This window comes from Eptesicus fuscus, chromosome 9, assembly GCF_027574615.1.
Source record: "Eptesicus fuscus isolate TK198812 chromosome 9, DD_ASM_mEF_20220401, whole genome shotgun sequence".
NCBI classification, from domain to species: Eukaryota; Metazoa; Chordata; class Mammalia; order Chiroptera; family Vespertilionidae; genus Eptesicus; species Eptesicus fuscus.
Genome location: NC_072481.1, coordinates 40,997,504 through 41,024,791, shown reverse-complemented (window position 1 = coordinate 41,024,791; position 27,288 = coordinate 40,997,504). Strand labels below are relative to the sequence as shown.

The 27,288-nt window shown below is 43.2% G+C and overlaps 1 protein-coding gene across 4 annotated transcripts in view; it reads right to left on the bottom strand.

Annotated features, from left to right (window-relative positions):
• FGGY (FGGY carbohydrate kinase domain containing) overlaps positions 1 to 27,288 on the bottom strand; it is a 398,594-nt gene that overhangs the window by 331,413 nt on the left and 39,893 nt on the right. For all 4 annotated transcript variants that reach the window (XM_028142287.2, XM_054720996.1, XM_054720995.1 and 1 more), the window contains exon 4: positions 20,669 to 20,820. In XM_028142287.2, the coding sequence (XP_027998088.2) occupies positions 20,669 to 20,820 (152 nt within the window). The remainder of the gene's footprint in view (positions 1 to 20,668; positions 20,821 to 27,288) is intronic.

Here is a 27,288-nt window from a genome sequence, read left to right as displayed (position 1 = left end):
CTGATCGCCCCTAGCTGCCCTCCCCTGCAGGCCTGATCACCCCTAAACGCCTCTGCCTTGGCCCCTGCGACCGTGGCTTTGTCTGGAAGGATGTCCGGAAGATGTCTGGTCTAATTAGCATATTACCCTTTTGTTAGTATAGATTATATATCCATGTGCCTAAATACACCTCAAAATGACAAACTCCTGGAGGGCAGAAGCCAGCTAGCTGACTCATGGGGGGGGGGGGGGAGGAATGCAAAAAGTTTCAAGAGGTATAAAGAAATTTAAAGTCAAACCCTTTTAAAGTCAAAGTGGAGCTGGAGAAAGATGTGCACAAAGGAAAAGGTAATTCATTTAAGATGATGTATGACAATATGTAATGAGTCCAACTCCACGGTTTGGGTGAGTCAGCCGTATAACTTTATCACAATATTTTGAGTGTGGCCACATAGCTGCCTCTAATGAGTAATCATAGAGTTCAGAGGAGAGAAAGAATTTTGGGGTCGGGGTGGCAAGAAAAGGCTTCATAGGGGAGAGAGTTGAGCTGAAGCCAAAAGGTCAAGTAAAATAAATAGCTATGCTACCATGGAAGAGTGGCACCCCAGAAACAAACACCTGAACTGACAAGTAAAAGTTACCCCCATTAGAGGAGGATTTACGAGTACCTTCAAAGAATTTATTTGTAAAATAAAGTAATTCCATAGTGTAATTTCAATTTTTTTATTTTCAAGAAGTGGATCTCTATACACATCCTCCCTCCCGCCACCACCTCCCCTAGAGCCCTTCTGTTGTAGAGAAAGGTAAATTTATAACCCACACTAGAGCTGATCTCCCAACCATAAAAATGTTATCACTGACAAGAAAACTGTTCATATTTAGCAGAGCGGACTTGGCCCAGGAATGCGATACCACCACATGCATTAGGAGAATGAGGCTTTGGTATGTGGGCTCAAAGAACCTCGGAGTCAGGCAGACCTGAGTTTAATTATTGTCCTCACCACTTCCCAGCTGTGTAGCTTTAAGCAAATTAATTTCTCTAAGCTCCAGTTTCCTCAGATGCCCTATTACTAGCGTCTACCTCAAAGGGATATTGTGAGAATTAAATGCGATAATGTAGAGGGCCTGATAAGCCAATGAGTTTCACTCTAGTTACTGCTACAGAGCTTGGTGTTTTTCAAAGCACTTTAACGTGCATGATCTCATCTGATCTGTATGATTCTTTAAGGCAGGGAGGGCAAGAAATTATAAAACTCACCTTGCATGTTAAGAAACTATAATCCAGAAAGGAGCCACACCAGGACTGTCCCAAGGTCATACATGGAGAAGTGGAAAGACAGACTGAAATGTAGATCTCTGTGGACCAGCCCAGTGCTACTTCAAGTGTCTATCTCCCTAAAGCCTAACAAAATGCAGAAGGGGCAGGAGAAAAGGAGGTGTCATGTGACCTAGATAGCACCACTTCTTGTGGGCGGTATTGTCTATGAAAGGGAGGGAAGGAGGGGAAAAATGAGGAAGGAAGTGAAGAAGTCCTAATATGAAGAGAAGGCTTTGGGATATAAAGTCTTGGAACAAACATGAAAAAAGTAGAAGAGCTGGAAAAGTGGAAAGCTGAGGAGGTCTTTCCTAATATCTCACTCTGTTGGATCCCTTCACACCATTCTCATTGCTTATCTGTCTCCTTCTTGAGCTCCTTTCCTTAGTTGCCCTTTTAATGTCTATGCTACCAGAGTTCTTGCCTATCTACCCTTCTCACTGTTCACACTCAGGGCAACTCAATTACTCCCATAGTTCCGACCAACTATAAGCTGAATAATGTGCCAAATCTCAAACACCATTCACACTCTCCTCTGACACATGTCTCCTGGATGTCCCACTGCACTTCTAACTCAACATGCCCAGGATAGACTATGTCATCTTCTCCAAAATGTTTTCCCTTCCTTGATTTTCTATGTCAACTGATCCAGTTACCCAAGGGTCATCTATACTTTTCATTCCTTACATTCAATCATCCTAATTTAAACTCCCAATTAATTAATGAAGAGGTTCCCATCTCTTCACCCCCATGTATCAGTCAGGGTTCTTCAAAGAAATAGAGCCAATAATCCAATAGGAGATTTTACACACACACACACACACATACACACACACACACACACACACACACACACACAGTTGACCCTTGAACAACACAGGGGCTAGAGACAGTTGAAAATCCTCATATGACTCTTTTTTCATATATATTTTTATTGATTTCAGAGAGGAAGGGAGAGGGAGAGAGAGATAGAAACGTCAATGATGAGAATCTGCATATGATTCTTGACTCTTCAAAAAGTTAACAACAGGCATTCGATGGTATCCACAGGAAATTGGTTCCAGGACCCCCAGCAAATACCAAAATCTGAGTATGCTCAAGTCCCCTATATAAAGTGGCATAGAACAATGAAATGTACAGACACAGAGAACCAACTGCATATTTATTTTTTTAAATCTGTGTATAAGTAGACCTATGCAGTTAAAACAGTGTTGTTCAAGGGTCAACTGTGTTGGGGCTAGTCTTATGACTTGCTTTGGTCAATGGAATGAAGAAGTAGCACTGTGCTACTTCTCAACTGAAGCCCTGCTTTTGCCTTCCTGGAATGTAATGCTGCCATGTGAGGCAGTTCAATCTGGCCCGATGGAGGATGAGAGGACACATGGAACAAAAACTAACTATCCAGCCAAGTGCAAGGTCATGCAAGAGAGCTGGGCAAAACGAATCAGCCAAACCTACCCAGCAACCTTCCACAGAGTCTTGAATGAATTCAGTGGAAATCAGAAAAGGCATCTTTCTGAGCAACATGCATAATAAACAACCTCCAAATAAGTAACCTGCATAATTACTAGGGTTAAAAAATTGGTGGTTTTTTATACCACTCAATTTTGAGGTGGTTTGTTACACAGCAGCCCCTAACTTTCAAATCTTATCCCTTCAATTCCCACCCCTATGTATAGCCAATTAGAATACAATGGCCTACATAAAGTGTAAATTTGGCTATGTAAATCATTTATTAATTAAATAACTATTTATTTGGTATCCTCTACATTTTAGGTACTACGCTCAATGCTAAGAAAATAAGCAAATAACAGACACAGTCCCCACCTCCATGGAGCTTCCAATCTAGTATACTATGCACCCTTCAACATTTTCTACTACCTCTGAAGTGAAAGATCAAATTCATTAACAAGACATATATGATCCATATCTTATTCACCAGCTTCATCTCTGATCACTCTGAGATACCACACTACATCACCCACATCCACTGTGCTTTTTCTTTTACCATTGTATTTTTATTCATAGTGTACCCTATCTGAAAGACCCTAACATGTACTCATCAGTTAGGACTCAACTCAAATGCTACCCACACCATGAAATCTTTCCTGATTCCCGAGTTAGGTGCCTCTATGGTACACCCCATAATATTCTGTGACTATCCCAACCACGGCACTTCCCATCATCTGTTCCTGTGCCTGTCTCCCTCAGTAGACTGAAAGCTCCTAAGAGGCAGAGACTGTGGTGTTTGTGTTTTTTTTTTTAATCTCTCTGTTCCTAGGGTCCAGCATTGTATCTGATATATAGATGATGAATAACATTAGCTGAATGGATAAAAGAAATGAATGAGCAGAGATGTACAAGTTAAATAGAAGTTTGTGGAAATGGAAATGAGAAATGAATGGATAAATAAATGAGATTGTGAATAAGAACTGTCCCAGTTTCTTTTTTCTCATTCAAGTAATGGCTTTTCATAGTCTATCTTAGGAGCAGAGACATATTCTAGCCAAGCCAGACTGCCAGGAAGATAAATTTCTCTTCTCGGGGTGAGCAGGTCCTCTGGAGAAGTTTCATTTTAATTGGAAAATGGATTCATTCACTTCTTGGCTTGGACTTCTGGGTCAGTGCAGCACCATGCTGAATGGCTGCCAAGCACCACTGGAGAGGGGGATGCAGCAGGAAAGGCGCTCCATCAAATGTTGAATTCTCTGGGACATCTGAGGACAACCTGTGTCAAGTTCAGGCTGGCTCGCATGGATGTCCCCTCTTCTTTCTTCCCCAAATGTCCTTCAAGCCAAATTTTACTTAACCCCAAACCATAAAGGATGGGTATACTTTACAGTCCCAATATGGCATTTCTTTGGGGCTTCTTTGGGTATCTATATTCTTCCTTGTTTATACCACTGTTCATTTCCTACAAGAACCACAGCTGAGAAATAGCTGCCTACTCAACTTGTAGAAGGAGACCAACACTTCATAAACTCTTCCTTATGGTGGACACCTCGTGGTCCAACATCACAGACAACATCCCTTCAGGGAACACTACTTGCATCTTCTGTGAAGGGTCCCTTGGGGAGGACAATGAACACTTCAAGGTTATTGTGACCTAGCTCCAGGCTTCCTCTTTATCTCGCATGTCAATGATTTCACCTATCAGCACCCCAACAGTCCCCGATTCTTCAAATGGGCTGACACAGTGGCAGTTCGAGTAATGCAATATCTACTCTACACTGAGGTGACTTTGCACATTCTGCTGCCTCTTCTCCAGAGCCACATTCCAAGGGTGAATGTCCTGGCTCTAATACCTCATAGGTGCATGGCCTTGGGACAGCTTCACTTCGACTTCCTTGTCCCATAATAATTAGAGAGAACAATACTACTGCCTACACCATAGGGTTGTTGAAGGAACAAATGAGCAAAGGGATATGAAGTGTTTAGAACAACATCTGGCACACTGTAAGTACCTCTTTAAAAAAATTGTTCTAATATTAGTCAGAATGTCAGTTCCAACTCCTGTTTCCATCTTCAGGAAGGACAGGGGCTTTCTAGACTGATACGCCTTAGTTCAAACCTTGGTTCTCCTACTTTTAGTTGTGTTGGCCAGTAGTCACCTAATATCTATGGGTCTCACTTTGCTAATTTAAAACACTATTTCACTCATGGTATTGTTAGTAAGATTCCATTTAATGAGGTTGTACATGTTAATATGCACACCCTGGCACATTTCCAGTAAATTTCAATTTCCTCCACAAATTAAAATTTTATGGTGAGAACTGTCTTCCCTACTAGATTCTTAGCTCTTTTTAGGGAGGGGTTATAACTTATTCATCTGTATCCCTAGACTTAACATGAAATAACTATTTCTTAAATGAAATAACTATTTCTTAAATGACATACTTATTGACCATTCAACAATTTATCTATCAGTCCCAGCTTGCAGCCAGGTTTGTGTAAGTATGAAGGTGGGCCATGAAAGGCAAGAATGAACTGGTCCCGACCCTCAGGTTGCATTCTGGGTAGATAGAGCAAAGAGTCTGTGTATATTGTAGCCCTCAGCAGGAATGTATAAATAGTGCAGAACAACTCAAGTTCTAAAATACCTGATTTATAAATGAAGAATGCAGCCTGTCCATGAAGAAAAGACACTGCTATGGGCAGGAGGTAGAGGGCAGGTGTTACTGAGGAGGTAGTGTTGTAGAGGGAAGGCAAAGACTAAGGCAGATAGGATGGAGGGCAGTCCAAGCTGAGGTGACTGCCTGAGCAAAAGTGTAGGAAGAAGCATCAGATGCATCCCTGGCCACAAAAAAAGGACCCCTGAGAAAGGCAGCCTGAGAAATGTGTGCTGAAGGGCAGGAAGGGTAAGTCTGTATTTGGATTAGACACTCAAGGCAAAAGGGAAGGCAGCCACAGCAGCAGTCCTGAGCAGGGCCGACTTGTGGACCCAGTTTTAGGAAGGTTAGGACAGCAACAACTTGGTGAGATGTCTGGAGGGGAGAAGGATGGGAGACAGGAGAGCCAGTATCTATGTAGAGAAAGAGTTTGGAAAGAAAGGAAAATGGAGGCTAAAGGGAAGATGTGCAAGAAAGAAAATGTAACAAGAAAGATTAAGGAGATAAAATTAAAGACAAAAGCAAAAGATGCACAATGCAAGAAAGGGAATGGGGTGAAAAGAACAGGTTTAACATGAGAAATAAAATAAGAAAGACAGGAAAAGAAAGTACGAGAGAAAGACAGAAAAAGAAAACGATGTGTAGAAAACAACAGCAGGACCATGACAATGTCCCCGTTGAGACAAAACATGGAGAAGGAAGGGCAGAAGCCGGAGCTCAGCTGGGTCAGCACTGTCTCTCCTCTGGGTGAATGAAGTCATGGATGATGTCACCGCCTCTGAGTCACACGCCCACCCGAGAAGAGGTGGGAAGAGCCCTGCCTGGAGCTCAGACCCACCCTCCTGGGCAGGAGGGGTTAACTCAGAGCTCTGTCCTCTGGGGCACTGTCTAGTCTAGTCCTGAGATGACTGCAATGAGGAGGGCTTGCCCGGAGAGGAGCACTCGCAGCTCGTCTTCACTAGGGTTTCAGGGCCGACCCTTAAGTCAGAGAGTCAGACAAGGTGTGACTCTCTCTCCTCCGACTGTGGCCAAGGGAACCTGGCTCCATCTTATGATGCCAGAAAGGAAATTCCTATCATGAATAGTATTGAATACATAATGGGGACTCACAAGGTGGTTTTTGACTGACTCACTGGGCTGCGCTCATATTCTAAGCTCTCACCATCCTGCATCTGCAGCCCTGCATCTTGTTTCCTCACATTGCCAGACCTTTCCCCGGGCTCCTCCATCCACCAGCCTGCCCTCTGCAAGCAGTCACCCCACCCTAGTGCTCAGCTAACTCCAACCCATCCTTCAGCCCCCAGCCTATCGCCTCCTCCACACTCCACTCCGCTAACTGCAGCACATGTTCAGATTGACCTAAATTTCCATTCCACTAACAGTGCACTGTGACCTTAGTTCTGTCCCTCTTCTAGAATATGAGCAGCCTGAGGACAGGGACTCTGCTTTATTTGCTGCTCTCCCAGCAGTTAACAAAATACCTAGAATAAAATAAATTTCCAATAAATGCTTGTTGATGAATGAATGAATGTCCTTGATCAACTCTGGCAGAAGCTCAGTAGTACCACTTCTAAAATATATACCCATTTTTTAAAATATATTTTTATTGATTTCAGAGAGGAAGGGAGAGGATGAGAGGTATAGAAACATCAATGATGAGAGAGAATCACTGATTGGCTGCCTCTTGCACACCCCGCAGTGGGGATTGAGCCCGCAACCCAGGCATGTGCCCTTGACTGGAATCGAACCTGGGATCCTTTGGTCCGCAAGCCAATGCTCCATCCACTGAGCCAAACCGGCTAGGGCCTAAAACATATATGCATTCTTAAAGCCAGCATCCTGAGAATGTTTATTGCTAAAAGACAACACCCTATAACTTAGTAGTTAATAGTGTGAGTGAAACTGCTCTGGAAACATTGCTTGCAGCCTCCGAGGATGAAATTACTCTCTCCCTGATTCCTCTACTCCCCCAGCCCTGGCCGGTGAGCTGCTGTGGAAAGAGCACAGGCCGCAGTTAGATGTGAGTGAGATCCCAGCTCTTGCACTCACTAGCTGCATGAAGTGACCTCTCCCAGCCTTCCCCACCTGCTCCAACAGGAATAATCCCTGCTCTCCAAGTTGTCCATAAAGAACAATGCACATTTTATTGCCCTTCCTTCTTGGCTTTCTTCACTCCATCTAGAAATAAGTATATGAGAAACAGACCTCCCTAATTTTCCTTCCAAAAGTCAACTTGTGCCATCATCATGAACATACATGACTCCCACCATCTCCTGATACAGAATATACATCCACACCATTTTACAGACAGAAAACTAAGGCCCATAAGTGACATGAATTGCCCAATATCATGCAGATGGTAAGTGGAAAGCCTGGGGTGAAACCCTGACCACTGGAACTCCAAACCCAATCCTCCTTCATCCCATCCAGTTGCTGCTTCCCAGGACATGGGAGGTGCTCGAAAAATATTTGCCCAGTGATTCACACTCTCTCCCAGGTCCTCGGCCTTGTCTCTGACCCCCAGCCAAAGCCAGACCACAAGGCCTGAGGCCAGACAACTGCAATAGGCCTCCCTCTGGCCCTGGTTCTCTCCTCTCTCTTAGGCTCACAGAATGGCAGCATTAAAGGAAAACTCCAAGGTCATGTAGACCACTCGTTCCCAAATGCCAAACCATGACCTGGTGCTAGTCCATGACCAGTACTTTTCATTAGTCAGTGGTGAAGTCAGACTCATGCGGCTTTTTGAGAAGGTGTAGGTATGGGTTATTGGTGAGGCTGCAGAGTTGAGATTAGACTTTCCTTTATTACCGAGGACACTCACAAGTTTGGCCTAATCCATAAGCCTGTCCATATGGGAAGGATTCAGACAGACACGGGCTTTTATGGGGATCCCTAAGTCATTTCTATCATTCAAACAGCAGGCTGGCCACTGCTTGATGCCCAGAGAAAAGCCTCAAGTGAGGTCTTGGCTGCGGAAGTACTTCCAGGGCCCCTGGGTTCAGAGAGGTAAGGAACTAGTTGAGTAATTTACTCATTTTGTCAAACTACCATCAGTGAAGGTGAACGCAAAGGGGAGGAAGTGGCCAAGTCTTTAAGAGGCAACTCTAATGTGCTGGGTAACAGACCAAAGAGGGATGGGCTGGAATGTGTGCATCTTAGGTACACAAACGGCAGATCTCACCCCATCTCAAGCATGATTCTTTAATGGTGAGTCTAACTGAAGACAACTTTGATAACTTTTTATTCTAGAGTTCATATTTTATCTTAAAAAGTTAACTCAGTCCTGGCTGGTGTGGCTCAGTTAGTTTAGCATTGTCCTATGCATCGAAAGGCTGACAGTTTGATTCCTGGTGAGAGCGATTCCTGATCAGGATTCCTGATCCCAGGTAGAGGGTGTGCAGGAGGCAGCTTCGCTCTCACATCAGTGTTTTTTTTTTTTTTCTCTCTCTCTCTCCTTCTCCCATCTTCTCTCTCTAAAAATCAATTTAAAATCTTAAAAAAAAAAGTTAACTCAAACAAATATGTCCTCTGGAATTTGAAATGTAAAGTATGAGAACTATCTCTCTCTATCTAGGTGTCTCACCTGTGGACTGGACAGGGGGATCTTCTCTGATAAAGGCTGAGGTTTGACCCACTAACCTTGGCAACTCCTTTTTAAATCCACTCCCTAGAGTTAGAAAAATTGAGTTTCTGTTCCAATATTGCCAGAAGTAACTTAACTCCCTCCAACTCAGCTTCCTTATCTACAAAATAAGTTATACCATCTACCTCACAGGATTTTCTGAAGAATTAAATGAAATAGCAGACTTAAAAGCACACAGTAGGTATGTAATAAATTTCAGTGCAGGAGTTGATGATGTTTGTAGATAGCAATCAAGCAGGGTCAATATCTTAGACAGGATTTATTAAGGGTCTTTAATATTTCAAACTGCGTTCACAAGTCTAAGGATGTCTCCACTTACTGGAAAAACTTTAGGTGGGTTGACAGATGGAAAGCAAGTGCAATAAAACATTAATGGCAGAATCCACATGATAGTTCTGAGTGTTCCCTATAAAATTCTTTCCACTTTCCTGCATCCTTGAAATTTTTAATAAAATGCGTAAAAATATAGCTGTCACGGCCTCTGGCACCTGGTGCTAGACTCGGAAGCTCCTTGAGATAAAGGACACTTCTGCCTCCTACCTTGTCTCCCCTCATCAGGCACCATGCCTTCTACATAGCAGGTACTAGACAAGTTTGTTTCACTGATTAAATGAATGTATCTCTACAACAGCAGAACACTTCTGCTCATTTTGAAGATAACAGAACAATAACAAAGCATAAAACCAACCCACATGTCCACAGAGATGAGATTTACTTGTCCTTCCAGAAGAATCCCTTGTTTTACAACTGTTCTGATTGAGGGCTGCCTCTTCCCTTGCTTCCATCAGCATCTACCTACCCCAGGCATCCAGATATTCAAGGTGACAGTTCCCCTCAACGAGGTCGATCCTGCTAAGGAGTTCCTACATCACAACACACGTTAAATGCACTGTCTGTTGTAGGGTATTTTCATCCAGTAGGTGTGACCTCCATTTTAGCCAGTGTGAGAAAAGAATTATATGCAATGTTTGCTGCACATCAAATCCTATCATGTAGGCATAAAGCCAGCTGGACTTAGCCATCTTTCTCACCTCCCTGGCTACACTAGAACAGCCTGCACAGAGGTCAGGATGGCTGGCAGCAAGGAGGTGGGCACGAGGGTTTTACTACCACAGCCGCCCGTCTGGCTCTGACCAGGAAACATGAATTCATTTAGCAAATACGTACTGAGTATGTTTTCAATGCCAAGCATTGTCTTTGGCTCTGGGGACACAACAGACAAGTATGAACAGATTTGGTCCTTGCTCATAGGCAGCTGAGGAAGGAGCATGGATGGTGCAGCAGAAGAAAACAAGACAGGATTGAGATCCAAAAGGACCCTTAGGAAGACCAATCCTGACACCTGTGGATAAGTCATTTCATCTGCTGAGGCTTGTTGCATTCAACTGTAAAATGTGGCAAACAGTAATATTTATCTCACAAGGCAAATAAAGAAACCAGATGTCAAAGTCTGCCATAAGCCATGAAGTTAAATCCAAAATATAGTATTGTAACAATAGCTGACATTTATTAAATGTTACTAGGTATCAGGCCAAGTTCTTTTCTCTTCTGTCTGCTTTTTAAAATTACTTTGATGGACTATAAAACTAAAAGAATACGGTACCTATTTGGCATATATCAGATACGTAAGTGCAAGGATGATAAAGAAATAACTTGCCATCCAGGCCATTGAAGGCAGGCCATCAGCCCCAACACTCCATATATTCAGTGACGAGCCCCGTTTATGGGCAGACCACCCCGGAGAGAAAATCCACAGCAGATGCCCTAACAACAGCTGACAACAGTGTCCTCGCTGCTCAAGGTGGGGAGGAATCTGGTCCGAACATAACAGCACCCTGGTCTAAGCATTCTAAAGAGAGGCTATTTGATTCAGTATTTGAGTCTTGGACTCTATTCTCTCGGGGGATGAAGGGAGCAATCTGAAGGGGTTGTCCACCCCAAGGAGAGGTGCAGAGAAGTTACTGCCTCCACTTAGAGCCTTCGCTTCACATACAAAATCAGCTGTGACTCATGCTAACAGGACTGTAGCCAAGGGGTGGCTCTGGGGTGGAAAGGAATGGTAATGCTCCCAACTTCCTCTTCCACAACGGGAAAGAGAAAATTAACCTACACTCGGCATGCGGTAGATCTTGACTTTGGAATGGAGCTACTGGACGGACACACCCAGCCATCAAAAATGCCATGATAAATGTTCTCATGGGTTCATCCACTCACCCGTTAAAATATTTACTGTTATCAATGTTAAATGCTAAGCAGTATGTGTCCCTAGATGCCAAGTACACACACTATAGTGTGATAAATTCCAAGTCGAGGTAAGGGAAGGATACCATTGGAGACAGAGGGTAGGACCCTAATCAATATTTAAGGGAGAAAGTCAAGGAAAGCTTCCTGGAGCCTTGAAGAATTAGTATAAGCTTTCCCAAGTGAAGGAAGAAATTATTATAAGTTTTCCAGGCATAAAGAAAAACCATAAAGGTCACTTCATGCAGCTAGCGAGTGCCCAGAGGTGTGTGGGCATGATACCCTTTGAGCCACTGACCAAGAAATGCACCATCTGGAAAGACTTTCCATTCCTCTGAGCATTCTGTTAGAGAAAAAGGAATGATGGGTTATTTGAAAACCTTCCCACAAGCCTGGGTCTCCAATCCAAATGCCTGGAGGGGTCGTGCTGAAAAGGAAATGAGTGAAGCGGGCTGGGTGGGGACTGCTGGGAAATGAAGGACACCTGCCCCTTCTAAAGGGGGCAGCACCTACTCAGCTCTGGCCAATTCCTGCCGCATGGGAATGTGGGCCCAGGATTGCCAAGTCCTTTAGTTATTTTTTCTAGAGAAGTAGAAAGTCTGAATTTTTATGTACAATTTCTTAGTTTTTAAATGTTGGAAACTAATTTTAACTTTTTTTTTTTTTTTCAAACACAGGGTGGGTCAAACACAACCCATCTGGGGACCAGATTCAGCCTCTGGTTTGCCTGCCTGTAACCATGGCCCATGGGAAGGAATGAGTGCCCTTTGAGAGCAGGCAGTGAGGGCCAATGGGAGGAGCCCAGGAGCTGGAGGCAGGCTGGACCTGGTGAGAATCCTGCGTCAACCACTTACATGTTGTGTAGCTTTGGGGAATCGACTTAAGCCCTCTGGGCCTTCCTTTCCTCATCTATATAATGGGATAAAATTATGCCACTGAGGGTTTTAGAGAAAATACTACAGATGAAGCCCCCCACATGGGGCTTTTTGGGAAAACAAGCCCAAGTGGGGAGTGGGGGATATCCCATACTAAATAATGAGGAATTGTCAACCAGGAAAGTTAGCTTTGACTACAAGATTATTTTTTTTATAGGAAAAGATTTTCTAAGAAAAGAGTAGTTTATTGATTTTTAGAGAGAAAGGAAGAGAGAGGATGGGAGGGAGGGAAGGAGAGAAACATCGATGTGAGAGTGCGGCATCAATCGGCTGCCTCCTGCTGGCCTCTTACAGGGATCGAGCCCGCAACCTTTGGGTGCACAGGAGGATGCCCAACCAACTTAATTTTTTAATGAAAAATTGTTAAGAAGTAATAAAAGCATGAGCATGTGCTATAACAGTAGCAAACTATTCCAACCATAGATAGTGTCCCATTATTAATAGTTTTTGTATATACAGCCAGTCTTTTATGCTATACTGATAATTTCTTAAAACAAATGCATTTATAAAATTGCACATTCATCCTGCAATTGTTTTCTTTAGTAGTACAGTGTAAACTTGTTGTTGCTCTACAAATATTTATCATGTACTCAGTAAATAGCAAGAGTGATTTTTTTTTTTTTTTTTTAGGTTGTAAAACAGATCGCATCACACCAATGCTTAAAATCCATCTACCATATCCCACTGCTCTTAGAATAGAATCTAAATTCTCACCCAGGGCCTCAAGGCTATGCAGGATCTGACCCCGCCCACTTCCCTCACCTACCTCCTCCTACTCTCTGCCTTGCTCAGACCCTCCCAGCCCTGCCAGCTCCTTGGCTGATCTCACAGGTGCTTTCCTCCCCTCTGTGAATCTGCTGCTCCCTCTTCCTGAAAAACCTCATCATTCAGGCCAAACAAAGCTCCCAAGAGAGAACACAGTAGCCATGCCAAATCTGCTCCTTGTGTTTTCCCTTCATAGCAAGTTTCCAGAAAATAAAACAGTCTCCTTGTCTATTTTCTGCTCTCTACCCGAGAATCTAAGTTCCCCAAATCCTACCCAGGGCCCTCATCTGTCTTGCTCACCTTGGCATCACCGATGCCCAGCACAGTGCCTATCACAAAGGAGACACTCAATCTTTATTTAATGAAGAAAATGAACCCACCACCCATTGTTCCTGGCCTCAGATCCTCCTGAAGTCACCACTTACAAGTTTCTCCCTGAACTAGTTTAGTCACACCCTGCAAGGCACACATCCGAAGAGGTAGGAGATAAAGTGAAATGGTTATGCCCATGCTCTGGATCTGAAATGCCAAGGTTCAAATCCCAGGCTTGCCACATATTAGCTGAGTGACCGTTGCTTAACATCTCCAAGCCCAGTTTATCACCTGAAGATGTTACTTCACAGGGTGGTTGTGAGGATTCAATGAGTTAACAGTGGATAAAATACTTAGAAGGGTGCTAGATATATAATAAGCATTATATACACTTTAGCTACTGTTTTCATCTATTTCCTTGTTGTGCTCTTATTCATTAGTTGATTTATAGCTTTCCTCTCCAATCAGACTGTAATTTCTTGAAGGCAGAGACCAATTCTGGATTCCCACAGTGAACTAACTGCACAGGCCGCCATGTGAGGGGGATGGGGCAGAGCTGAGGTATGGCTCTTGATGTGGGTCTACTTACATGGTACAAAACTATGAGTATGTCATGCAAATTTTTTGAGCTTCAGTTTCCTCATCTGTAAAAGGAGATAATATCTACCCTTTGAGATGGGTGTAAAGAGTAAATAAAGTAATCCTTGTGAAAGAAAATCATTCTGAGGCTGGAGGCAATGATGACTGTTAGAGCAAACAAGCAGAAAGTATTCAGTAAATTCATCAGCTCTGCAGTTCAATGCTGGCTGCCTCTGGTGTAGGTATTACACATAGGATGTGCATGATTCAAACAAATGAATGACTCTGAAACTATGTTCTGTTCTCTTCTTCGGCCTGTTTTCTATGATTGTCTCTGACAACCGACGGTGGTTTCAGAAGCTTTCCTTAGCTATTAGTCAAACAGGAAAAACATACCACTCATTACAACCAGCTCCATGAAATAAGATATTCTGGTGTTTAAAATTCTCTCATTTGGTTATAGGATGTTGCTGACATGCCCATCAGTAAAGAAAAACAAAACAAAACAAAACACATTTTTAAACACAATGGAAGTGAAAATTAAGCTACTGTATTAATATGTACTGCATACAACATCTCCCTAAATTACAATAATTTCACAAGGCTGAGAGTATCCTCATTTACAGCAAAGTGCATTGAGACTCAGAGAAGTTGACTTAGCTTGTCTGAGGTCCCTAAATTGTAAATGGTGCAGCAATATTCAAATTCAAGTGTGCTTGGCTTCTGATCTTATACTTTTTTTGTGACTAAACCATGTTGTATTTCCCAAAGTTCCTCAAAATCTTGTATTAGCTCTGAAAAATGTAGGTGAGTCATGTTAAAGCTATACATGGAATTTAAAGCCAGAGTAACTAACAGAACAAGATTATAGTTTCTATCATATTGCCATTAAAACAAAACAAAATCAGTGTATATCAAAGAAAAGAACTTATACTGATCTTTCATAAAGTTTCAAGATTAGAAGAAACCTATGATAAGAGAATACATGTTACTACAGCATTGGAAAGAATGAAAGAATAAGGCCAGACAAGGCTCTAAAAATGAGCTGAGACAAGCCTCTGATTGTACAGAAGGGACAGGAACCAGGCTTTCCTGACCTCTAACAGTTTTCTTTTCAATAGTTCTTATGGCAAAGCACTCAACTAACACCTTCCACAGAGAGTAGAAGTTATCAAACCACTTCTCGAGGCATCCAAGCTCCCAGGTTCCTCCACAGAATCTACATGTATAGGAAAAGGCACATTAGAACCAATCAGAAAACCCTTTACTCGTTTTCCCAGCATGTTAGAGAGGCACAGACTGGGGAGATGGGAGGGACAGATGTATTCCTAAACCCATCAACAAAATCCTCTGACATTCCAGCCAGTTGGTTCCAGACCTTTGGAATAAACAATGAAAATCTCAAACTATAAAATGTTTAGCTTTCCGCTCTGCTGACAGTGGCAAAATGAGGAAATGCATTAAAAGACCATTGAAATGTCTCCATGCAGCCTCTACAAACCAGTTAATTATCTTCCATTAACACTGAGCTGTCAGGACTGGCATCAGCCTGTTAACTTTCTTGACCTTCCTCAGTCTGCACCTTGTTACCCCTGCAATGTTTCGTGTTTATAAAGATAGGAGACTCCAGCTGCTCCACCTGACAGAACTTAATTTACATTTGGCCTTCATTAAGATGAGAGTCAGAATCATTGAGATCAAATGGAAAAGCCAGACTGCTGGGGGTTATGAAAAATTCAAATGGCATTTTCCCTTTTATCTGACAATTCTTATTAAGGAGACATACATCAACCTGAAGCACAGAAACTTTAAGTATAAAGGGCAGGATTAAAATTCCATATTGCAGCACTAGGACCTGAGTGACTTGGCCCAAGAACTCTGGTGGTCTTAGTACATCACTTCTGCCTTCCGGGAAGTCTGCACTTCTAATTCTGCCCAACTCCCTCTAACACCTGATTTCAGGCAAGGACAAGGAGCACATGAATGACAGCAACACTGAAGTGAGTGTTCAGCTCTGACTCGTCCACCTAGTTCACCCCTCACAGCCAATCAGTCACAACGTCCTCCTGATATTATCCCCTAAAGAGTTCTAGAACCTATCTCCTCTGCATCCCACAGCGCCTAATTCAGATCGCATTACTTATCATCTGGAGTACTGCAACAGACCCTCAGTGGGTCACCCTCTTCATAAAATATATGTTGAGTACCTGCAAGTTCCAAGTATTTGATTAGGGGTAGGAACACAGCAAAGAACAAAATGGATAAGGTCTCCATCCTGCTGTGAATTACAGTGGTTGGAGGGGCAGGCATTATACAGATCATCATACAATCTGACATATGATTACAATTTATGAAAGCCACAATGGAGTAAGATGAAGAGTGCAAAGACAGGAGGCTTCTGATTTATGTGAGGGTCAAGGCTTCTGTAAGGAGGTGACAATAAAGCTGAGACCTAAATGATGAGTTACAAGCAGTGGTGAGTAGAGGGAAGAAGATTCAGGGGCAGAAGGCACAGCATCACATCATCAAGACCAGGGGTCAGTAAACTTTTTCTCTAATGGTCCAGAGAATAAATATTCTCAGCTTTGCAGACCATACAGTCCCTGTCCCAACTACTCAGCTCGGTCAGCCATAGACAACGCATAGATGAATGAGGTGGCTGTGTTCCAGTAAAACCGTACTTATGGCCACTCACATTTTAATGTCATCTAATTTTCACACATCACAAATATCATTATTCCTTTGATTCTGTTTCAACCATTTGAAAACGTAAAGGCCATTCTTAGCTCCTGGGACATCCGAAAACAGGCAGCAGCCAGATGTGGCCCATGGTCCAAGCCCAAGTCAAGAATGACTTAGGAAGAATTGGTTGTGTTTGAGACACGCTGAGGGCATCCCTGCACAAGGCTTAGAGTGAGCAAGGTGAGGGCCACACAGTAAGCACAGAAAAGGGGCAAAAGGACATCACATAGTATCTTCTGGCCCATGTTACAAATTTTGGAACTTATCCTAAGAGCACAGAAAACGTAACAAAGTGCTATCATCGGGGAAGAAAACAACTTCTTACTCCCCCACACAGTTTCTCACCCCTAATCCAATCTCCTCCACCCGGCCAAAGGGATCAAGAACACTCCCTCCCTTGGCTAAAAACCATCAACCAATCTCTATCACCAAATAAGTCCTTAACAAACTGAGCCCTGGCCTCATTTCCTGCTCCACTCAGGCTCATGTCCTGGGACCTACGTCCCTTACCATAAATGAACCATAGTCTCTCTCTAAAATGTCTTCCCTGTCTTCTCTATTAAGCAAAACCTCCACTCTTGAGGCTCATCTCAACTCCCCCAGGAAGCAAATTATTTTCTCAGAAAGCACTTAGCATATTCCTGTGTGCCTGTGCTTAGGTTTCCCTGTCTCTTCCTCCACCCACTCCCTCCTTATTCTAGTACTGCCCCTCCATTGTCCCCAGTAGACTCTGTGCCCCTCAAGGGAACCACTGAGTCCTCTTTGTGCTCATGCCTCCAGTGCCTATCAGATTACTGGATTATAGCAGGACCTCCTTTAAAATTTGGCAAATTAAGGAATGAATAAAGAGTGAACAAATGACAGCCCCATAAACCCAGCACAGTCTCATGCTCTGACATGAATGTGCAGTGGAACAGTTCTACAGAATCTATCTAGCTTTCTGTGTCTCAGTCTCCCATAACCCCACCAAAAACTGTTTACTGGCCCTGCCAGCGTGGCTCAGTGGTTGAGCATCAACCTATGAACCAGGAGGTCATGGTTCAATTCCAGGTCAGGGTACATACCCGGGTTGCAGCCTCGATCTCCAGTGGGGGGTGTGCAGGAGGCAGCCAATCAATGATTCTATCTCATCTTTTATATTTCCCTCTTTCTCTCTCTCTCTCTGAAATCAATATATTTATTTATTTATTTATTTATTTATTTATTTATTTATTTATTTATTTAAAAACCGGATTCTCTGCAAATGGATGCTTTTCAGGATACCAGGGCAGAGCCATTAACATTGAAAGTGAATTCCTAAGTCTGCAAGAGCACAACATCAGCAACACCAGGGAGCAAGTTAGAAATGCACATTTTCCCTGCCCACCGCAGGGTTACCAATCTTCAGTTAACAAGCTCTCCAATTGATTCATTTACACATTACAGTTTGAGAAGCGCTATAAAGCAGCCAGGTCAGGCTTTAAGGAGATGCTAAAAGTGATTTTAGAAATAGCTCTGATTTTCAGTTTGCAACCACTGCTATACCAAAGGGACTCTCAGCAAGGATTCCTGTGCATGCTTACCAAAAATTAACAATAAATTTTAGAAATTTTTCAAATGGGTTTAAGGTTCAGCCTTCAGGTAATTAAATACAGAATGGAGCAATATTTAGAGCCTTACTCAGAACATTCTGAAGTGGAATTGGTTAGGTGGAGGGAAGAATGGATGGATGGTCTTAGAAGGTGATGGTCAGTGCTATGCAATCTAGAACTCTATTTTCTATGGGCTTTATTTAGTGCATTTTGATTGCAAGTGCTCTAAAGTATCCTGAGAAACTCATACTGAATGTATATGTAGATCTCCTGGGTATACAGCCCAGAGCTGGCCACGAAGTAGGGGCTCAATAAGGCCCGGATGGTGCACCAATGACCACCTGCCTGGTCCTCCTCACTTAATTCCATACCCCTCTTCCTTACCTGTGGCCAAGAAGGGTGATATATCCACCCCGTTTGTTCTCTTGCACCATGTTTGGGCTGGTTTGAAGGACACCACTGCCCTCATTCCTGGTCCTACCCTAAGTGGCACCCTGTACAGAGGGTTTTAGTACCATGAGACAGGAGTGGATGACTGGGGTTTGGAGCCCAGTAGACATGGGTTGAAATTCTGGCTCTACCATCTGTTTGGGAAAGGCATTTAACCCTCCCTCTCAGCCTCTGTGGCCCATACACTCTACCAGGCACAGCTTGTTAGGAGAGCACGAGTTAATGCTATAGAACACAGAGTGTGGGGCAGTGAAGCACGGCTCTAGATTCTGATTTGTATTTCAGCATATGTTTGGATCAGGTTTTCAAACTTTATGTAGACGGAAAAAGTGACGTCTGGGATGAGAATCGCTACACCCAAAATCACACAATGTGATGTTAGTTAAGAAAAATCAGGATCCTGAAAGCCCCAGTGCCTAAGACACCCTGTAGCTTTTGAATTGCAGCAACTATAAAAGCCTTTCTAGAAATTAAAACTCACAAAACAGTTAAATATATAAAGTAGATAACAAGCCAAGCCTACTCAGATTTTCTTTCTTCTTCTTCTTTTTTTTTATTGATTTCAGAGAGGAAGGGAGAATTATTGATCAGCTGCCTCCTGCATGCCCCACATTGGAGACCGAGCCTGCAACCCGGGCATATGCCCTTGACCAGTGATCAAACTGACACCTCCTGGTTTATAGGTGGACACTCAATCACTGAGCCACGCTGGCCAGGCATACGTGGATGACTGATGTCCTTTTTGCTTATCTCCCTTGTGCCCCATGGTGGCAGTCCAGGGACACCTTCTCAGCACCTTAAACTCCCCCCTTCCCCATGTACATTTTGAGTAATTGAAGATGCAGCCCACCTGACAACTCAGAGCCACTGAATAAATCACGCCAGGTCTTACTCCTTGGATGGATTCTCTCTCCAGCAGACCACCTAGGGGTTTTCTAGTCCAGAGGTTCCCAGAGGACTTGAACTTTCTCACACATCCATCTCTAAAGGGAACCATTAATCTGACATTACCACTCTCTACACTTCATAAAGGATCCTGACATCTGGAAACGGGAACCACCTGCAAGTGTTTCGACCAGAGATCACTCAAGGACATGAAAACTCAAGTGCAGGTGAGATGATAGAAGAATACCCGAAAATGCCACCAAGGCTAGAGTAAGCATTTGGGGCTAAGAGTGCATAGAGAAAGAAGATTCTGGTCAGAAGACCTGGACTTAAATCCCAGCTCTGCCACTTTCTAATTGGAATGGTAATTAACCTCTCTGAACTTCAACTGGGTACTGGATATTCAGAGAATCAATTTCGGAGTCAGACATTACTAGGTTCAAATCCTGGCTCAGTCACTTGGGTGAGTTGATTAATCTCTATGAGCTTTAGTTCTCTTCTTTACAAAACACACACCAATAAAATAAAATAAACCCTTCTTCAGGATTGCTGTTAGGATCCAAAGAGATCATCTGGGTTAAATACTTATCACAGTGCCTTCCATGAGTTAAACACATAAAAACAAGAATCATTTAACTGCAAAGTAATCAATAAAATGGTGTCAACCTTCCTCAGGGAGTTGCTGGGGAAAATCAAACATAACGGACTGTGGCAGGGTGCCTGGTACAGACAAATCCACAGTGAATGGAATCCTCTACTATTACAGTTGACCTTTGAACAACACAGGTCTGAACTGCATGGGTGGATTTTTTTCAATAAACACGTACAGTACTGCAAGTATATTTTCTCTTCCTTATGATTTCCTTAATAACATTTTCTTTTATCTAGCTTACTTTACTGTAAGAATACAGTATATGATACATACAATATATGTGTCAATCAACTGTTTATGTTTTCAGTATTTACATATATAAAAGGCCATTAGTCCTTAACCAATAAAGTAATTAAAAAAATAAAAAATAAAAGGCCATTAGTATTGATGTTTTGGGAGACTTGAAAGTTATAGGCTTTCGTAGGGTGTCGGCACCATTCATTGTTCAAGGGTCCACTGTATTAGTATCCCCTCAACTCCATGCACTCACCTCTTTTAGCCACAGAAGCTTTGGGGCCTGCATTTCCACGGACATCACACCCCCAACGTACTGCAAGACGCTGTGTTTGGTGTTGTTGATCCTGTGCACCTGACTGACGGCTCGGTGGTCCAGCCACATAATGATGTTCCGACGGGAATCCCCTAGCAGAAACAGAGCGGTGAAGACACATTATCATCCTTCTAAGTCAAGGGCTATTATGGATTCCCCAGGGCAAAGAGCTACACCACTTTTATAATTTCCCCCATCAACAAGGAACAAGTGAAAGGATCACCACCAGGCTGAGCAGAACACTCTACCCAGCCTTGGCTTTCCCTTCACGAGATGTGTTCTTTGACTAAAGCACCCAGAGTTAACCGTCTACACTAAAACCAGTCAAGCTCCCCCAACAAATTCTACCAGCATCATTCTCTCTCCACTTCTTCCTTTCCTTTCCCATCCCTGCTGTTCCGAAAAAACTTTTCTGGGTATATATTCAGAAAAACAGCCAGTGAAATAAGCCCAAAACAATGCTTTGGCTGTTTAAGATCTGTCTCCTTTAAATGTGGACAAATATTTCAATGGTATAATACATCCTATCTAATAAAAGAGTAATATGCAGATTGATCATCACTGCAACACACAATATAGCTGCCCCCATGTGGTCAAAGATCCTGCCCCCATGTGGACACAAGATGGCTACCACAAGATGGCCAGCAGGAGAGGGCAGTTGGGAGGCACCCTGCCTGCAAGGGAGGGCAGTTGTGAGGGACCAGGCCTGCAAGGGAGGGCAGTTGTGAGGGACCAGGCTTGCAAGGGAGGGCAGTTGGAGGTGATCAACCCTGCAGGAGAGGGCAGTTAGGGGTGACCAGGCCGGCAGAGGAGGGAGGTTGGGGGCAAACAGGCTGGCAGGGGAGCAGTTAAGCAACAACCAGGCTGGCAGCGGAGTAGTTAGGGGGTGATCAGGCTGGCAGGCAGAAGGGGTTAGGGGCAATCAGGAAGGCAGGCAGGCAAGCATTTGGGAGCCAGCAGTCCTGGATTGTGAGAGGGATGTCCGACTGCCCGTTCAGGCCCGATCCTGGTGGGATCGGGCCTGAACGGGCAGTCGGACATCCCTCCAGGAGTCCCAGATTGGAGAGGGTACAGGCTGGGCTGAGGGACAACCCCCCGCCGTGCACGAATTTCGTGCACCGGGCTTCTAGTTTAATATAATACATCTGTACAATGGCTCTGATCTGCTTATAGTCCCACTTCTAGTCACTTTAATTAAAATAGTTTTTTAAAATAAGTTGTTTCCCTCACTCAGTTGGTTTATTGGGTGGAGTGGGAAGCACACAAGTTTTAGAGCCAAGCAGACCTAATGGCGAATGCTTTCTGTTATAAGCAGAGATGTACTGAGAAACTTATTAAACTTTTCTTAGCCTCAGTATTTTCATCCATAAAATGGAGGTAACAATACCTAATAGCATATAGGAATTAATAATGTACATAAAGAATATAGCAAGCACCTGTCACATAGTAGGCCCTCAGAAGAAATAAGTCACAAGGAATAGAATTTAAACCCAACTGGAAAAGGAGCATATCCCCTCACATGCTACATTTACTGTCTCGCACCACAGAGGAGCTGACCATCCCCTCCTCCCTTCCCCAGCCTGGTAATTCAGCATTACTGATGGACAAGCCACTCAGTACTCTTGACAGCCCTCTACTTCCTCAGAAGGCAAAATGCAGAGAACAGCAGTGACTATACCTGGGAAATTATAAGAAGGAAAGATAAAAAGGGACCCAATAGTAATTAAGCCAGGCACTCTCACACATGATTTTATTTAATGGCCAAGTAATTGTAGCAACTACATATGTAACTTTGTTAATAGCAAATGTTTAAAAAGCTCGGTGTGTGTGTGTGTGTGACTTAAGCCCTGTGCTAAACATTTTACCAAAAAAACATCTCATTTAAGTCTCAAAACAATCCCCTGATCTCAGTCACTTTCCATGACGACCTGACTCTGAAGTTGAGCACATGCCTACTATCTCACAGCTGGGAAAAGCATGAAGTGTGCTTTGAGAACAGATCATCTGTGCAGAGAAGGGATAAATCAATTGGTAAAATGGGTAAACTCGAGTTCCACATATCAACAATGGTAATGATACCAGCTGGGACATTTTTAAACACGATATATGTTGTTTGTTGTTTCGGGTATGTACATATGTTGTCAAAGCATAGAAACGTGTTTGTGAACATTAATCATAGTAGGAGGGTCACCTGCTAGGCAAAGGGTGTGGGAGGGAGAAGGCAAGGTTTGGAGCTTCAAGGTGTTCTTCCTTTTCAAACAAAAAAGGATTTGAGGCAAATATGGCAACATTTCATCTGTTTAATTCTTAGTAGTGGGCACATAGGAGGCTGTTATTTATTTTCCATATGTTTAAAAGAGAATTTTTAAAACTTACCAAAAAAAAAAAAAAAGACAACCTAAAAAAATATGTAAATTAGGTCATAATCATCAAAAGGAGGCCAGGGCTCAGTCACTGGGCTGCCTGCATGGAGAGATTTGGGGCTCCACAAAAGCTCCTCAAAAATCAGTAATACTTCGAAAGTAAGAGAAAGGCCATAAGACCTTCCGTAGGCATGCCTCAGATTTGTTTTTAACAGCAAAATGATTCTACTGTACAAGGTCTGGTTCTCAGTCCTGGTTGCACACTGGAATCCCTAGATAGCTTTAGAGATACGGATGTCCAGGTCCCATTCCAGACCTGTCATCAAATCAGAATGTGGGTACACACGTGCACACACACACACAGACATGCACATGTGTGTGTGGGTGTATGATATTTAAGAAGCAATATCAGTATTGCTTAAATATTGTATAGGATGTGTCTGGTGCTGCTGGAAGACAAAAACACCTGTTGCTGAACTTTCAACTATAAAGTACCAACCAGCCCTGGCCGGTGTGGCTCAACTGGTTGGGCCTCCTCGGCCCCTGCACCGAGAGGCCACCTGTTCTATTCCCGGTCAGGGTATATGCTGGGATTGCGGGCCTGATCCCCAGTAGGAGGCATGCAGAAGGCAGCCAATCAATGTTTCTCCCCCTTTCCCTTCCCCTCTCTCTCTAAAATCAATAAAAACATTTTTTCCCCCAAAAGAACCAATCAGCTAGCACTGCCTTTACATGAAAGGCTCTCAACATGCAGTCAGAATGACACAATGAGAGCTGCGCCGGCTCAATACTGTATTGTATTTATTATGATTATTAACTTTTACTTTTAGGCAAAAACCGGCAAGTTAATCGTTTTTCAGTTCTTGAAGAAAACCACAAATAAAGACTCCACTAAAAATTCATTAAGTCTTTTATTGAGCAGCTACTATATGCCAGGCACAGTGCTGGGATGCCAAGAAGAATGGGCCATAGACCCTGCCTTTACAAAGCATGTGGTGTGCTGACTGCCAGAACAGAAGTGCAATGTGGGAAATAGAGGAGGAGGAGCAGAGAGGGCACTAGGTTAGCTGAGCCTGAGGCTGCACAGAGAGCTCCCAAGAGGCAACAAAGCTTTAATTTAGTTGGTTAGCCAGGTGAAAGAGTAAGAAAGGAGGCTAGCAGAGAACACAAACTGAGCTCAGACCCAGAAGCTATCATATTTTAAGAGAACTGGGGGCAGTATGGTAGAGCAGCCTTTGGGTTACATCAGGCATGCCCCCATTTTACTGCACTTTGCCTTGCTGCACCTTGTAGATCCTGCGTGTTTACAAACGGAAGATAAGATCCTCAACCAGCAAAAAGATTACAACTCACTGAAGGTTCAGATGACAGTTAGCAATTTTAAGCAATAAAGTGTTTTTTTTAACTAAGGAATGGACATTGTGTGTTTTTTTATATCATGCTAGTGCATACTTAGCAGACTACAGCATAGTGTAAACATAACTTTTCTATACACTGGGCAATTCATGGGACTCACTTCATTGCCATAGTCACTTTATTGCAATGGTCCACAACCAAACCTGCCAGAGCTCCCACGTATGCCTGTAACTAGTTTACCTAAGGCAGTGGTTCTCAACCTTTCTAATGCCGCGACCCTTTAATACAGTTCCTCATGTTGTGGTGACCCCCAACCATAAAATTACTTTCGTTGGTACTTCATAACTGTAATCTTGCTGCTGTTAATGAATCGTAATGTAAATATCTGTGTTTTCCGATGGTCTTAGGCTCTACAGCAGCGGTTCTCAACCTGTGGGTTGTGACCATTCGTAAAACACAGATAGTTACATTACGATTCATTAACAGTAGCAAGATTACAGTTATGAAGTAGCAACGAAAGTAATTTTATGGTTGGGGGTCACCACAACATGAGGAACTGTATTAAAGGGTCGCGGCATTAGAAAGGTTGAGAACCACTGACCTAAGGGCAGGTTATTTATCCATGTATGCATTCAATTAATATTTCGAACACCTTATGTTCCAGGCATACTTGAGGGGATAAAATGACTATAAATCAGCAAACACCTCTAAGTATTAGGTGTCCGTTGCAGAGTAGCCTACGTAGTAAGTCCTTCCCTGGCCCCTTGGTTGCCTTCCTTCCCAAGAGCTCTTACAGCTGGGATGTCCCAAACACAGTTATGCCTTCAGCTTGATGGGCCCCAGAGGGAGGAAGCAGGCACCAATGCACCACTGTCTAACCCAGGAAGCAGGCAGCCACAGTACCACTGTCCACCACAGGGGCTGTTCTGGTCTTCAAAGGAAGAAAGATTAAACAAGAACGGCCTGACAATGAGACTGTTTCATCAGATAGCAACAATTTGAATTCTTAAACTATTGTACTGAATATATTTGGGTTTTGGGATTTTTTGGTGGCTTTTTGTTGTTTTGTTTTGTTTTTGGTTGACATCTAACGATGGTAACAGTTTTGCCCATTTTGTAGGTTTGATTTTTTTTTAATATATATATATTTGTATTGACTTCAGAGAGAAAGGGAGAAGGAGAGTTAGAAACATCAATGAGAGAGAATCATTGATTGGATGCCTCCTGCATGCTCCCTACTGGGGATCAAGCTCACAACCCAGGCATGTGCCCTTGACCGGAATCGAACCCAGGATCCTTCAGTCCCCAGGCCAACGCTCTATCCACTGAACCAGACCAGCTAGGGCTGTAGGTTTAATTTTAATGGCGATGGTTAATTTCCTGACTCCACTCTCTGCTCCTCACAATTACTCCAGTTAACCAATCAAGAATTGGTCACCACAGCCCAGCGGCATGGCTCAGTGGTTAAGCATTGACCTATAGAACCAGAAGGTCATGGTTCAATTCCCTGCCAGGGTATATGCCTGGATTTCAGGCTTGATTCCCCAGTGTAGGGTGTGCGGGAGGTAGCTGATCAATGATTCTCTCTCATCATTGATGCTTCTATCTCTTTCTCCCTATCCCATCCTCTCTGGAATCAATAAAAAATGTATTAAAAAAGAAAAAAGAGTTGGTCACTGTCATGTAGGTAGCAGCAATCATTAAAGAATCTTTAAACAACCTTTAAAATTCTAATATAATTTTCTAACATAGGATAATCTATTTCAGATAAAATCTACCCTTAATAGAACCTGTTGAAAGGCAGGAAACTGGTGAGGGGCACCTGCAGCTGGATGCATTTGATGAATGGGTACATCTTAACCTTTTAGGTGAAAAATAATTTTTTCAACACTTATAATTAGAGGCGCAACCTAGCTACCCTTTTAATAGAAGGTCTGTTAACAGGAGGCAATTCTACCTACAATGAGAGAAATGATGGCATCCAAAGAGGGCAGGTATCTAAGCAGATCTGACAAGGAACTCTCATCTGCCACTTCGTTGTTTTTGTTCCTGCTGTTTTAACTGTCCATTCATCTGTGCCCAGTGATTCTGCAATAGTAGAATTACCGAGGGAGCTTCAAATATGCTGATGCCCTACACTCGCACTAAGCCAAGTGAATACAAATTTGGGGGGTTAGGCTCATGAATATACAGCCAGTTTTAAAAACAACATGTGTTTTTGGCAGGTTAGAAGGTATGTGTCCTTAGAACTTTTGTTGTTGTTGTTGTAATCCTCACCCAAGGACAGATTTTTTTTTTCCTATTGATTTTTAGAGAAAGTGGAAGGGAAGGGGAGAGACAGAGAGAGAGAAACATCGATGTGAGAGAGACACCTTGATGGGTTGCCTCACGCACACGCCCAGATCAGGGATCCAGCCTGCAATCAAGGTACGTGCCCTTGACCAGAATCAAAACCAGGACCTGTCAGTCTGTGGGCCAACACTCCAACCACTGAGCCAAACCAGCTAAGGCCCTTGGAACTTTTAACACCTAACACCCCACCCCAAATAAGAATTCCCCCTACAGCATCCCTAACAGGCGATCACCTGACCTGGACTTAAAGCCAATAAGGGAAGTGCTGACAGCCTCCCAGCATGGCTGGACACATCTCATAATTGGAGAGTGCCTGCTGCTGCTGAGCTGAGGTCTGCTGGTTCAGCCCCATCCTTCGGTCTCTGCTTCCAGACAAAGGCAACTGAGCCAGTAAAAGAACAAGGACAGTCCATAATCATCTTTGAAGCCCCAGCACTTAATAACAGGGCTTGGCACAAAGTAGGTGCTAATAAGTATAGCAAGAAGGAA